Here is a 14,333-nt window from a genome sequence, read left to right on the forward strand (position 1 = left end):
GATAGTAATCCAGCTTCTGGCATGTGATTTATTTCCGAAGGCCAAAAATCAAATGACCCACGTTAGAAGTCTTTTATGAGAGCCTCAGGCATGGAGTGCTTATTTGATTTTTTAGGAGAAATCACAAGCAATCTTGGTGAGAAAAGAGGGAATGTGTAGAGAGGGTTAAAAATAAAACCTCTGGTTAACATGAAGTCAATTTCGGAGATTTTTTTAATCTTCGAAAAAGTGATATTACTGGACTAAATGATAGTCTCCCTGTAAAGAAAACACTCTACCACCTCTCAAAGTATTTCTTAATACGCATCTCAAGTTTCCTTGTTAAAGAGTCACATTTTCCAAATCAGAGAAAAGTATTACTTCACGGTTCCCAAGTTTCCAATCACTTAGCATATGAAACATTGACGTTTAAGAGTCAAATGCTCCAAGTGAAAAGCATCTGTTTGATGTCCACGAGGGTCTCTGACAAATTCAGTGTTAAAAGACTCTGAGCAGCTCTTTGAAAATATATCATTTTATAATAAATCTCTGGGCTCCGACACACTCTGTGATGAGGTTTGTTTTATAGACTGAGGCAGGAGGATCTGTTTCCCACACCTGGCTCTCCGTGAAATGAGAGTGGCAGGTTTTAAAATCCAAACTCGTACATAGCTTCGGGTTTAGGCGCTGACCCATGTATCTTAATTTTCTTTCCATTCAGAACATACCTTCTCAGAAGAGGACCCCACAGTGTAAAAAAATGCAAGAAACTAAAACTGCAGAGATGTTAATGCTGACAGTTGCTAACGCTGTGTCATGGTGGCTCATGGATTTTGAGAAGGTTGGGACAATTATCTCAGCCGCTTGTGGGCTTGGTTGATTTTTGCACGGAGAGTGCGTTCAATGAGGAGTGTTCTCTCTTGTAGTTGCTTCAGGGCTTGAAAGCTATGGTAAAAGTGGATATTTTTCTTGCTATAGAGGAGTATTTAATGATGAGTTAAACATCTAAAAGTAACACGTTTCTTGGAGTTCTCGCTGTGGCTCAGCAGTAATGAACCTGACTGGTATCCATGAGGATGCAGATTCAATTCCTGGTCTTGCTCAGTGGGTTAAGGACCAGCATTGCCATGGGCTATGGTGTAGGTCACAAAAAGTGGCTCAGATCCAGCATTGCTGTGGCTGTGGTGTAGGCTGGCAGACGTAGCTCTGATTCGACCCCTAGCCCGGGAACCTCCATGTGTCTCAGGTACGGCCCTACAAAGCAAAAACTAAAAAAAAAATCAAAAAAAAAAAATAAAAGTGACACACTTATTAAGAAAATGATATTACATATGTTCACTACAGAGCCTTTACCCACCACAGATAAGCACAGAGGCAACGAATCCCATGTCTACAAATAACAACCTTGAGCATACATTGATTCTCTTGCATAAAGTCACAAACACACACAAATATGTATATGTGTGTCTTTAAAAAAATAACATGGGCTCCTTCATGTACTGTTCAAGAGAGTGGGTTTGTCACATAACATGTTAGGACTATCGTTCAATCAGTCCTGCTCTCATTTTCTGCAGTGTATGTGTGTTTATATTCATTTTCATGGTTGCATAATGTTCCGTTGTGCAAATGGGTGCTATCTCTTTATGGAACAAAGGCCAGACCTGTCGTCCCTGCCCTGCTTTCAGCAACAAAGTCAAATAAGCCAGGAACTTGCATCACAAAACATGAACCAGCCTGGGCTAGAGACTAGTGCTGGGCATTTTAACTTTTGAACTTAAAATGAAGATATTGAAATTAAAAAAAAAAAAAAAAAAAGAAACTGTCACCCAGCCAAATAACTAGATGATCACCAACAACTTATGTATACCCACAATAAAACAGGTATTCTCACCTATTTTATTTCCTTTCCTTCCCACCAACAGACATCACTATCACCAGGTTTCTGGGTTTCTATCATTCTCTTCCTCTTTAAAAAGCAAACTACACACACACACACACACACTTGCATGAGTGGATACAGTATGTGGCTTGGCCTTTGTAAAAATATGATCGTCTAGTTGGCGGCCTCCTTCATGAATGTTTTTAGGATTCATTCATATTATGGAATGTAATTCATTCCTGTGTAATACTCCATAATGTCAAAATTTCCTGTTTATCCATTCTAATGTTGACGGACTTGTGTGTTGTTAGAAATTTGTGTGTGTATATGTGTTTGTGTTGCTGCTATAAACACCGTTAATGTGAATATTCATCTACACATCTCCTGACACATGAGTAAAAGTATATTTGGTTTTATTCTTTGAAATGCTCCCTTTGGAGCATGTAATTATTAAACTCAGGATAGAAACATTAATGTTATTTCAAGGAAACTTGGAAATAGACATTTCAAACTTATTTGCTGATTTTTATAATGAAAAAGAAGGAGAAAATTAAATGATAAGGTTATCAATCATCATGATAAGTATAATCAGTTTGAATTCCCCGATTAAACATTAGAGACAGTCAGATTGGTATTAAAAGGAACATCATATCCATGTGCGAGAAGGAGTATTGTTAAAATAAAGTGAAAAAAAAAGGTTACACTAGAGGAAGCGTGAGAGAGATACCAGGCAAATACAAAGAGAAACAATGAGTGGAAACTGAAATATTCAGCAAGAGTTAAAAGGAATAATCAAATAAAGGCGCTAATAAAGTGCATGATAATAGAACTTAGGAGCACCAGACATCACTACAGCAAAATAGGTAAAGCAAAATAATTTGAAGTCCAAGAAAAACTTGATAAAAAATAAAGTATATCTTTCCCCAAACTGGAGATACTTAATAGGTTCCAAATAGTGCTGACGTAGAGGCGTTGAATAATACAATAAACAACTTCATTTAATCCTTGTATGAACATGGAAAAAGGCTTATATTCTCAGATGGAGAATGCGTTTCCTTGAATATCCATGGAATATTTGTGGAAATCATGCATGTTCTTGTTCAGAAAGAAAACTTTAAAGTTTTACTTTAAAAAATGAGATTCTGTGGACCACATTCTTTGATCATCATCATTAAAATAATTAAAAGGTCATTCTCTTCCACGTAAAGTAATTCAGATTTCAAGCCACGAAGCCTGGAAATGAAAACATGTTCCCTTTAGGAATTCTTGGATAAAGAAGAAAATGTCAAAAAGGCTATACAAATACAGAAAGCGAGGGGAAAGAGAATATATTATATTAGAATCGATGGAGCAAAGTAACAAGTATATTTTGAGGGAAAGGAATGGCATTGAATGTCTTTTCATTAGAGAAAGAAGATGAAAAATTAAGAAACTATTTGCCATCGAACCCCACCATGACATAAGTAAGGTTCAAAAAAATGCAGTTACCTTTTTTTTGCTTTTTTTTAAGGCCACACCTGAGGTATATGGAAGTTCCCAGGATAGGCACTGAATCAGAGCTGTAGCCGCCAGCCTACACCACAGCCACAGCAATGTGGGATCCAAGCTGTGTCTTCGACCCACACCACAGCTCATGGCAATGCAGGATCCTTAATCTACTGAGTGAGGCGAGGGATCGAACCCCCATTGTCATGAATCCTGGCCAGGTTCGTTAACCCCTGAGCCAACAAGGGAGCTCCCCAGTTACTCGTCCCCGTAATTATTGAAAAGCCCGGGATGAGCAGTTATGGTCCAGCAGTCAAATCTCAATTCCCCATCCTCCTGCTGGTGATTCGTCACCACTCAGGAGTGATTATCTGTTCAGGCTCAGCTATCAATGGGGAGGGTCTGGGGTTGTGTTGCTAGCTAGGACCCCAGGACAGGGGCAGAAATTCAAGAATTATTATAGTTAGTTGGCTTCATTTTCTGGAGTTGATCCAGGGACACTGCCAGGAAATTACTATGATATTAGCGACTAAGTTAGGAGGAAAAAGATGGGCGTAGCGGTGGAGGCATGGTAGTGGAATAATTTCTAAGATTTAAGTTAGAATAAACTTTAAATTGGTAATATTCTTGAAAAATTACGAGGGCAGGGGAATTCCTGTCGTGGCTCAGTGGTTAACAAATCCGACTAGGAACCATGAGATTGCGGGTTCAATCCCTGGCCTCGCTCTGTGGCTTAAGGATCTGGCGTTGCCGTGAGCTGTGGTGTAGGTCGAGAACGTGGCTCGGATCCCGAGTTGCTGTGGCTGTGGTGTAGGCCGGCGGCTGCAGCTCCAATTAGACTCTTAGCCTGGGAACCTCCATATGCTGCGGGTACGGCCCTAAAAAGACAAAAATGACCCCCCCCAAAAAAAAAATTACAAAGGCACTGATTTAATTATTCAAACTTGTTTTAGTTATAATCATTACTTTTCACATATTTCAGTTTTTAAGTGAAAATGATCATTTATGTATATCAACTACTTCATTTCATTGAGTTGTCTTCCATATTTTTATTTTTTTTTAATCACTGCCATATATATCTCCAGAGCTAGAATCTTTCAAGAACCAGCCTACATGCAAATCTACAACACAGGTTACTGCCAAAAGGGTCAACAGCAGAGCATTTATTATTGGCAATGATATCAGAAAGAGAAATTGGATTTTCAGACCATCAGTTGGGTGGAAAGAGAAAGATCTAGGTACATCACCACGTTTTTTTTTCCCCCAGAGTCGATCTGACAGAGTTTCTGGTCAGTTGGAAATATATTTTTTCCTGCCAAGTCTTTTATAAGCAGCTAGAACCATGATGGGGGATAATGTGAGAAAAAGAATGTATATATGTATGTGTATCTGTGAAAATTGACAGAACACTGTAAACCACCTATAATGGAAGAAACAAAAATCATTTAAAAAAAAAAAGCTTTTGATTAGTTAGTCCTTTTTATTGAACGTAGATCTGCATTGCAAAGGCAAACGTTAAGTATATGGACCAACTTTCGCCAAGTAACTTCATCAACTCTCTGAAGTAGAATTTATCCTCAGCTGATGGTTGACCCAGGCTGGCCCTGTTGCCTTCAGGTCCAGTGTCACATTGGATATGAATGTTCGATTGGGGTGACACGCAGGCAGCCTGTGGGGTGTGGGTGGGATTCGGCGAACCTGGCCGTTTCGAGGTTGTTTGCTCCTGTTCTGTTTTTTAAAAGGTCGCCGCCGGGGGAACCACTTCAGGGCCATCCACGGTTTTCCTGGGTGCTGTACAATGCCTGCAGGAGCGCCTGGAGGGAACCACAAGCATTGCCTGCATGCCATTCCATTTAGATCCTACTAGAGCAAATGATTACAACAACGCCGAGGAAAAAAACCTGGCAAATAAGTCCCTGATGTAAAACCGGTCACGGAGCCAAAACAGAAGTGCCAATTAGGATTTCAGTGCCTGACGCCTGTTACTTTGCCAACAGCATTTTTAAATGTATATAATTTATTGTTGGCTTGGGCAAGCACATTAAACACTATTTTTCTTAAGCAGCCAGTTGTCTTTGTGTTAAAAGTTCATATTGGATGTTTCGATTGACCTTTGTTAATTTTACACATTTTGTTCTTAAAGAGTGTTGGAGTTCCTGCTGTGGCACAGCAGTTTAAGGATCTGGCATTGTCTCTGCAGTGGTGTGGGTTCGATGCCCAGCCTGGCACAGTGGGTTAAAGATCTGGCATTGTCTTGGCTGTGGTGTAGGTTGCAGCTGCAGCTCAGATTCAGTCCCTGGCCCAGGGATATCCATGTGCCTTGGATGTGGCGAAAAAAAGAGTGTCAATAGCAATAAATTAAGCAAAAGGATGCCTGGCAGGCTGGCTCTGCATGGGTGTGGCCCTGGGATTTACACAGCCCTTTCTATGATTTTCTAGCTAATATTCCTTTCCTGATTACATGAATTAAACACAGCAAGCCAATCACTCAAACCATAAAGTCTTATTACATTCTTCTTATGTAGAGGTCTGGAGTCCAGGTCTCATAGAATCCTTGAAATGAAGAACACAATACCTATTCCTACATCAAAGAGTTTTTAAAGAGATGAGTCATAAACCAGTAAATGTTATGGTGCAATAGATATATAATAGTCTATTGTAAAATGGCAAATATAATTTTTTGCAAAGCAGTTCCTAGTTGTTAAATAAATTGCATATGCAAGTATTAGAATATAATTGAAAGTGTGTATACGATAAACAATTCTGTGAAAATGGTCTATATTCTTGGCTGTATCAGAGAAGGATCAAAGTAAATTGATGGATGAATTACTTAATCCTGGAAAACACTACCCCAATTATTCTTTGAAAAGAAACTTCAAAGTTGCAGGAAAACCAATTTTTGTGAAATTACCTACGAGCACTCATCGACCTTGGCATGTCTTCTTAAACCAGGGCATGCGTTCTTTTTTGTGTGTTTTCTAAACTCTGAGAGGAATCATCTGGAGTGACACCATCTAAGTCAAGAGAACACAGGATCCTTTCAAACACAGCCATTCATTAATACCCCAACAACGTACCACTTACTTACTGATACCAGAATGCACCCATCGCGTAAACGTAGGCTGGTCTATGAAGAGCTAACAACAGAGAAGACCTGGTCGTGGTCAATAACAACAACTAACCTGCCAGCCGTAGTCAACCCTTATCTAGTTAAGTACAGAGATTAAACAGTTCAAGCTTAATGAAGCCTCAGTAAGCTCAGCCTTTGCCAAGGCAAGACGGCAGAAATGTGGACAAGATGTGCCTCTGTTTACTTGTGAAAAGCAACTAGGAAATTTAATACCCTTTCAATGCCCCATGTTCCAGGCGTCGTACTACCCCCTTACCTTGTGCTGTACGATATCCTTTTGGGGGCCTCTCATCCATCCATTCATCCAATCATTCATTCACTAAATATTTGCTCCCATGTAACAGACGAGACAACAGGCTCCAAGGGAATCATTTTCAACAAGACATTCGCCCGAGATCACCTGGCCAGTTAATACATTTTAAAGAAGAAATAAATTAATACATAAATTAATAGATTTGTTGATCGAATTAACAAAAATCAGTCAATAAAGGGACAGTTAATAAATCAATTAGACATAAATAATTAGTTAATAGTTAATACATTTTGAAGCTAGATGGACATTACATGAATATGACTCCACATTCATGCTCTTTCCCCCACCTGGGGCTCTGAAACGTGGGCTCCCTCAGAGTCATCTGGGATACCCACACATATTTCTGAATCCCTTTCTAAATTATTTAAACAGAATTTTTTTTGTAGTGGGAGCCAGGAGTCTATTTTAACAAGGGTTCCATGTGATTTTTTTATATGTAGCCAGACCTAGGAACAATTGAAACACAGCAGACTAGTTCCAACTCCTGATACAGTGTGACTGGCCCCAAAACGCTCACTCAATAAATAGCAATTCATTTGACAAACATATGACTAAGCACCTATTATGCCCCAGCATTGTTATAGTCACGACACTTGCAAAAATTCCGGCCCTCCTAGAGCTTATATTCTAGTATGAGGGTGGAGGCAGGTCCCAGGGGATGACAAAAACATGAGAAGCAGGCAAAATTTGAGCTCCAGTAGGAGATAGTAAGTGCTAGGAAAAAAAAAAAAAAAAAAAAAAGCAAAGTGTAAGGGGGTCCGTGGGGGTAGGTATTAAATAGCGGGTGGTTAAGGTCGTTTCTCTGTCCAGGCGACACTCAAAGGAGGTGAGGCGGGAGCCCTGAGCATCTCCATGAAGAAGATCCAAGCAGACTGAACAGGGAGCACCGCACCGAGGCATCCGAGAGATTCCGAGGAGGCCGAGGTGGGTGGAGGAAGGGAGCGAGAAAAAGGAGGAAACTGAAGTCAGAAAGGCGAGGAAGCGAAGGACCAGGTCAGTCCTGTGGTGTCCTACAGGCTGCTGTAAGTGCTTTGACTCTAAAGGAAATGGGAAAGAACTGTTAAGTTTTTGAGCAAAAATTTATATGAACTGATACGTAAAAAGCAAAGATTTCTTTTTTACAGCTGCGCTCGCGGCATAGTCCAAGCTACAGCTGCAACCTAAGCCACAGCTCTGGCAGCGCAGGATCCTTTTAACCCACTGCAAGAGCCAAGGATCAAACCCACACTTGGCAGTGACCGGAGCCACTGTAGTTGGATTCTTAACCCACTGCACCACAGCAGGAACTCCCCAAAATATTTTTTTAAAAGATTTCTAGTCCAGACTCCTTTGAAGAGGCAGGTGTTTTTCTACCTTATTCCAAGAAAACCGTCAGAATTTCACATGAAAGGAAGCTTCATTATTCTTTTTTTCAAATTTAATTTTTATTTATTTTCATTGAAGTATAGTTGATTTACACTGTTGTGTTAGTTTCAGCTATACAGCAAAGTGATTCAGTTATACACGGATGTATGTATCGATGGATATATATATTCTTTTTACAGACTCTTTTTCCCTTATAGGTAATCACTAGTTATTGAGTATAGCTCCCTGGGAATCTACATTATTTTTTTTAGTCACCTGAACACTTCATTCAACCGTTCGTTAATTAAAGGTTTATTAAATTCACAGCCTCTCCTGCGTGAAGTGCTAGGCCAAGTGCAGAGGGTTTATTGACTTTATGCCCCTGGGCCTCAGTAGCAGCGTATGTGGTCCAAGCTGCCTGCGAAGCCATTGTGTATTCCCAACCTAATGACTTCCATCGTGATTAAATCCCCTTTGGCTGACTGTCAATAGGTGACTTCATCAACTCTGTGTCTGTGACAATCTATGACCAGAAGTCTCTTCCAAAGTTTTCCAGGGAAGGAAAGGTGCTGTCTGCTCAGCATTATCTTAATGGAGAGCCTGGAGATTATTGGCAGAGGAGAGAGAGGATCAGAAATTGGAAGGCAAAGGCAGTAGAATCTGAGAAACTTCTCTTTTTTTCTTGGGGGTGAAGGTGGGGGAGACAGAGGAGATGCTGCTGGGGGCTTTGGGAATTAGAAGCAAAGCTTCAGTCAAACGACCTGCTTTTATGTATGTAGCATGAGCTATTTTGTCAACATCGAAGAGGAAAATGCTTTGGAGGAACAGCGAAACGCAGAATGAAGACATGCCAAGAAAAAAATCTGAACATGGTGATTCACTCTTTGCAGATGATTCCGTTTGCAGACTCGCAGGTAGTGGAAATAGAGTGTCAGGCCCAACATCACAGGAGGCTGGTCCCCTCGGCTTTCTTACTCAGAGGGGAAAAGTGAGCAGGGACCAAAACTCTGATTAATATCTTAACTATGCTTCCACACAAGGACATTTTAGTGGCCACTTTTAAAAGAGTTTTCTTAGGCCTTTACCTCCAGGCCAATCACTCTAGGCTAACTTTAGGGCATAATTATTTTGTTTCATAAATATGTCAACCTAAGAGATGACTGGAACACATCCTACCTCCCCCATTCAATTTTTTTTTTATTCCTCAGAGATTGAAGCTGATTTAAGCTGAATTTTTCCTTTTTACAAGGCATCTTGATGATAATCATGAATCATAATTATAAATATGTGAAGAGGCGGAAAATCTCTCTGATGGAAAAGCCATCGTTTTGTAAATGTGTTCTTGCCAATTTTATTTTCAAGAATAAAGAAAGCTGGAGATGTAACCGAAAGTCATGATGGTGCCAAGCTATTATCTTCCTGAAGTGGCAGATGTATATATGATTCAAAAAAAAAAAAATTCTTAGAGTCTTGTCTAATAATGCCTGGTTGAGGGTTTAAGCCCAATAGAGTATAGACCTCAGGCTTTGATGTGGCTGATGGAACATGGAACACAGAGATGAAATTTAGACCCCCCTCAAGTCACTGGCAGAGACCAGATGGAAGAGAAACAGCATTAAACTGAAGCATGCACTTCACTCTGCAAGGGAAGCTGGGCAGGGGCACAATAAGTAAAAACAAACAAAAAACGAAAAGCTCCCCTTGTCTTGATGGACTTGGGGCTGCTCTTGGTTCATGGATTAGTCACTTTCAAATGACGTGTTATGTGTTATAAAGATGCTGTCGACTTTTCAAAAAACGGGGGCGGGGGTTGGGGTTGGTAGATGCAAACTATTCCATTTAGAATGGATGAGCAGTGAGGTCTCACTGTACAGCACAGGGAACTCTATCCAGTCTCCTGGGATGGCGCCTGACAGCAGATAATGTGAGAAAAAGAATATATCTATGTATGATTGGGTCACTATGCTGGACAGCAGAAATTGAGTCAACACTGTAAATCAACTGTACCCTAATAAAAAAAATAAAACAGTGGAAACACGAGGTGTTTTCTCTTGAGCATTAACCCTTGCTAATCCCCACCGCATGAGCGGGGTTGAATTTAACAGTCACTGATTCCTGCTTGGTAAAGTGTTTCTCTTCTGAAGGCCTCTTTCCTGAGGCATTTTCAATATTCTTAACTAGGACTCTGATCATCTTTTTCCTCTTTGGCTTTCTGAGACTGGGCATTAAAAACCTTTGAAAAATATTGGCGACGAAAAGGCCATGCACGTAATTTAGGAACGGGGAATCAACTGGCTACGTCTTGTCTTTAACATTTTATGAAAATGAAACGCTCGTCCCTTTCTTCCCCTGCTAGACTCATATTAAGATCACATGGGCCTGACTTGACCATTTGTCCCCGCATCGTAACGGGTGGTTCCCTGCCAAGAAATGGTGCCCAGCGCCCCAGGGAAACAAAGGTAAACCATTAAAGTCTCTTAAAAAGGGCACGTTTGAGTGTCAGGAGGGAGGCAGACCTTCGAGTGCAGAGGAATGAAGAGCCCAGCAAATCCCCTCTTCCCAAACCACTCTAAAGCTGAACCAGTTTGACAAAAACAGTCATTCTAGTGATTTGGAAATCTACCGAAGCAGTCTGTGAAAACCAGCAGCTTTGCTCTTGGAGGAGGCTGCCTATTTATGTATGTATTTATATAGGCTTTTTAGGGCCACACGTGCAGCATACGGAGGTTCCTAGGCTCGGGACCCAGGTGGAGTTGCACCTGCAACCTACACAGCTCATGGCAACGTGGGATCCTTAACCCACTGAATGAGGCCAGGGGTCCAACCTGCGTCCTCATGGTTCGTTCCCGCTGAGCCACAATGGGAACTTCGGAGGCTGCCTTTCTCTCGAGGGGACGGAGGAGCATCCACACCCTCTGCGAATGAGCAAAGCCTGCCGTCTCCTGACCTGAGGCGGAAGCCCCTGTGGGGATGTGAGCGGACGATCGGAGGACGGGACAAGGGGAGCCTGGAGGTGAGATGGCCACGGAGGGCTTTGGTGAGCCGTCCACACATCCGTGGCTGGCAGCCGTGCATCTAAAGGAGACCTGAGAGCCCCGCAGAAAGGAATCTGGGGCAGACTTGAAAAACCTGCCCAGATTTGGAATGAACCCCACCAGCCTAACCCAGATCCACCAGCAGAGAGTAGAAGCCTTACACAGACTCGCGGTGTCTGCGCACCACTTTGTGACCCGTCACTGACTGACCACGAAGCTCTGCAGACACAAGGGTTACGTCTAGGAAACTGCTCTGGCAGGTGGAATTAAACATTAAAAAAAATCTCTGCAGCAACAGTAGCCACACACACCACAGGGTTGATAGTTGCTGCTGATGAAGCCTAGGTGAGTTCATGAAATACAATTTAATTTAAAAGGAAGTTCAAAAAGAAACCACTGAGGATAAAAACGCCCTCAGGAGAAAGAACATGAGAACCGGAGCTGTTATATTATCTAAAGTGTCTGACATTCAATGAAAAAATTGTGAGACATGCAAACGCGCAGAAAAGGGTAAGCTATACTCAGAGTGGAAAAAAGGCAGTCAGTGAAAACGGACTCTGAGAAGTCCTATGAGTTAGATTTAGACCCAAGACATCGTCAGAGTAACTCTAAGCTATTCAAAGAGCATATTAAAGAACCAATAGAGAACATGCTGACAGGGAGTGTTGATAAAGGAGTCAGAGCCATTAAAAGTACCAGATGAAAACTCTACAAGGGAAAACGCAGTTGCCAAAATGAAACCATCAAGAGGTGTGCTCTGCAGCAGATTTGAGATGAATGAAAAAATAATCCATCAGTGAACTTGAAGACAAAACCATAGAGATTATCCAGTCTGCAGAACAGAGAGAAAAAAGGTTTAATAAATTGAACAATGTTTCAGAGATCTGTGGCCACCAAGCATCGCAAGCCTCGTGTAACGAGGAGTCCCAGTGGGAGGAGAAAGAAACAGAACAAAGACTTGAAGAAATAATGGCTGAAAATGTCCCAACCGTTATGTAAAAGTATTTATTAATAGATCTAAGAAGCTCGATGAATCTCAAATAGGGTACACACAAAGAGATCCCCCATGTATATACAGCACGGTCAAAATGCTGAAGATGAAGAGTTCCCCCTGAGACTCCGTGGGGTAAGAACTCGATATGGTGTCTGAGAGGATGCGGGTTCTATCCTGGCCTCGCTCAGTGGGTTAAGGATCTGTCGTGGCCGCAGCTGCAGGGTAGGTCACAGATGTGGCTTGGATTTGGTGTTGCTGTGGCTGGGGTGTAGGCTGGCAGCTGCAGCTCCAATTCAACCCCTAGCCGGAATATCCATATGCCGCAGGTGTGGCCCTAAAACTAACTAACTAACTAGAAAAAAAAGAAAAGAAAAAGAAAAAATGTTGAAGAAAAAGAGAACATGTTCAAAGCATCAAGAGGATGCAAATCTATTGTCAGGAGCTTAGGTGCCTAGCAGATGCGTTATTGGTCGAGGAAGCCGGAATGGATCTCACTCCATGAAAACATTTACCCTGATTCCTAAACATGAGGGAAGACTGGAGCCCTGCCTCTCACGCCAATGCTTTGATGCCTGTCTTTGAGTATAGGTTCTGCTTACATCCTCAGATACATTGGAAGAAGGGATTCGTGAGAGAGGCTACATCTAACGTGACCTTGTTCAAGTAATCCGATCAAGAACAACCGTACTGATTGCTTTAGCGATGTTCTAAGGAGCGAAAATTCCGCCAAGAGCTGTAATAGAATCCCAGGCAGGAGGCCCGGCTCAGGACACGCATCCATTCTCCCACAAAGGACAATGATGGGTACAAGTCAATTCCGTTTGGTCCAAGCAGGTGAGAAGAGGATAAGCTGCACTTTCCCTCGTATTCCTAGGGTTTAAAGACCCTGGCCGTTGAAAACTTGCGTCGAAATGGGTGGCAGGATCACAAGGGCAGAGTGTACAGCTGGTTTCAAAGAAAAAGAGAAGCTTTGTAATGAACGAAATGCCCAAGGACAAGTCTGTACCTCCTTATGCAATATTAACAAGCAAACAAACAAAGAGCAGCGTTCTCTGATTTTTAATACTGTGTGTTTGGATTATTTAGTATATTTTGCTCTCCACATGAGCTCATTTTCTGGATAATTGGGAAGTTAAGTAATTGCCTAGCAAAGGTAAACATTTGCTGAAGTCCGTAAGAGGAGGCTTAGCTTATTTGATACAACTGCAATAAAATAGTAGTTTGTATCAACATAAAATCCTTCTTGTATCTATCATATGATGTCATGTGAAACTGCCAACACACACTTTTTGATGTAAGACTTTTTCAATATACTTCATTCATAATCAGGACCCACGTTCTGATATCATTTTCCCCCTAAACTCTGAATAAATAAATAAAAGTGTGTTGACTTTGATTTATATGTGTTTTTCTTAGGCACCTGATGACGGCAGCTTAGGAAGACTCAGTTTACTGGTATGATAGAATTAAGTGACTAATGACTTCAGAGGTGGGGCGTTTTCAATTCTAAACTAACAAACCTAATTCCTTCAGTACTTAGGCTCTTACTTGGGGCTCATGATGTGCCAGAGACCATGAGTTCCAAAGTATTCTTCCCTCGTATGTTCTTTCTTCTCAAACAGAACAGTTTCTCTGCGAACGAGAGCAGTGCGTTCCCCATCCCCGCCACCCCGCTTTCTGTGCTTTTTGGATGTTTTATAAGGACTGCTGACTGACTGAGACGGGGAGGAACTTGGGTTTGGGATTTGAGCCAGATCTAGAAAAGGGAAGTAGAAAATGGAAGGATTTTGACTGAAAAGGCAAAGAAGTGGGATGGTGGAGTCAATGATTTTAAGTGCTGAAAACAGCACGCCCACAAACGCATAAGAAGGCAAACATACGGGCTTCCTAGGGGACCAGCAGCCCGGCTTATCCATCCCGGGGTGAGAGTGGGGTACATGAAGAGACCCAAGATTTATAAAATAGTTTTGAAATAATGGTTCTCACCATTTAGCTGAGGAAAGGTTGAAGGGTGACAGACATGGATTTCTATGTTTTAGGACCTAAGTGAAATTGATTGGCACGTCTCAGGAGGTAGGTTCTGTTTCCTGTGTCACCTTTCAAGGGTACGCGGTCTCCCAGAGCAGAGGCAAAGCCATGGATTCCTGACATTATCATGTGAGATGCTCCATAAG

At 41.7% G+C, this 14,333-nt stretch overlaps 1 protein-coding gene across 4 annotated transcripts in view; it reads left to right on the forward strand.

Annotated features, from left to right (window-relative positions):
• LYPLAL1 (lysophospholipase like 1) overlaps positions 1–14,333 on the forward strand; it is a 114,571-nt gene that overhangs the window by 61,962 nt on the left and 38,276 nt on the right. Inside the window, exon 6 of one of the 4 annotated variants that reach the window (XM_021064301.1) lies at positions 5,086–5,407. The exons of 2 other annotated variants lie outside the window; for them this stretch is intronic. In XM_021064301.1, the coding sequence (XP_020919960.1) occupies positions 5,086–5,268 (183 nt within the window). In that variant the 3' untranslated portion in view covers positions 5,269–5,407. Of the gene's footprint in view, positions 1–5,085; positions 5,408–7,596; positions 7,934–14,333 lie in introns of those variants that run through there. One more of the 4 variants, XM_021064304.1, reaches the window with a different exon arrangement.

This window comes from Sus scrofa, chromosome 10, assembly GCF_000003025.6.
Source record: "Sus scrofa isolate TJ Tabasco breed Duroc chromosome 10, Sscrofa11.1, whole genome shotgun sequence".
NCBI classification, from domain to species: Eukaryota; Metazoa; Chordata; class Mammalia; order Artiodactyla; family Suidae; genus Sus; species Sus scrofa.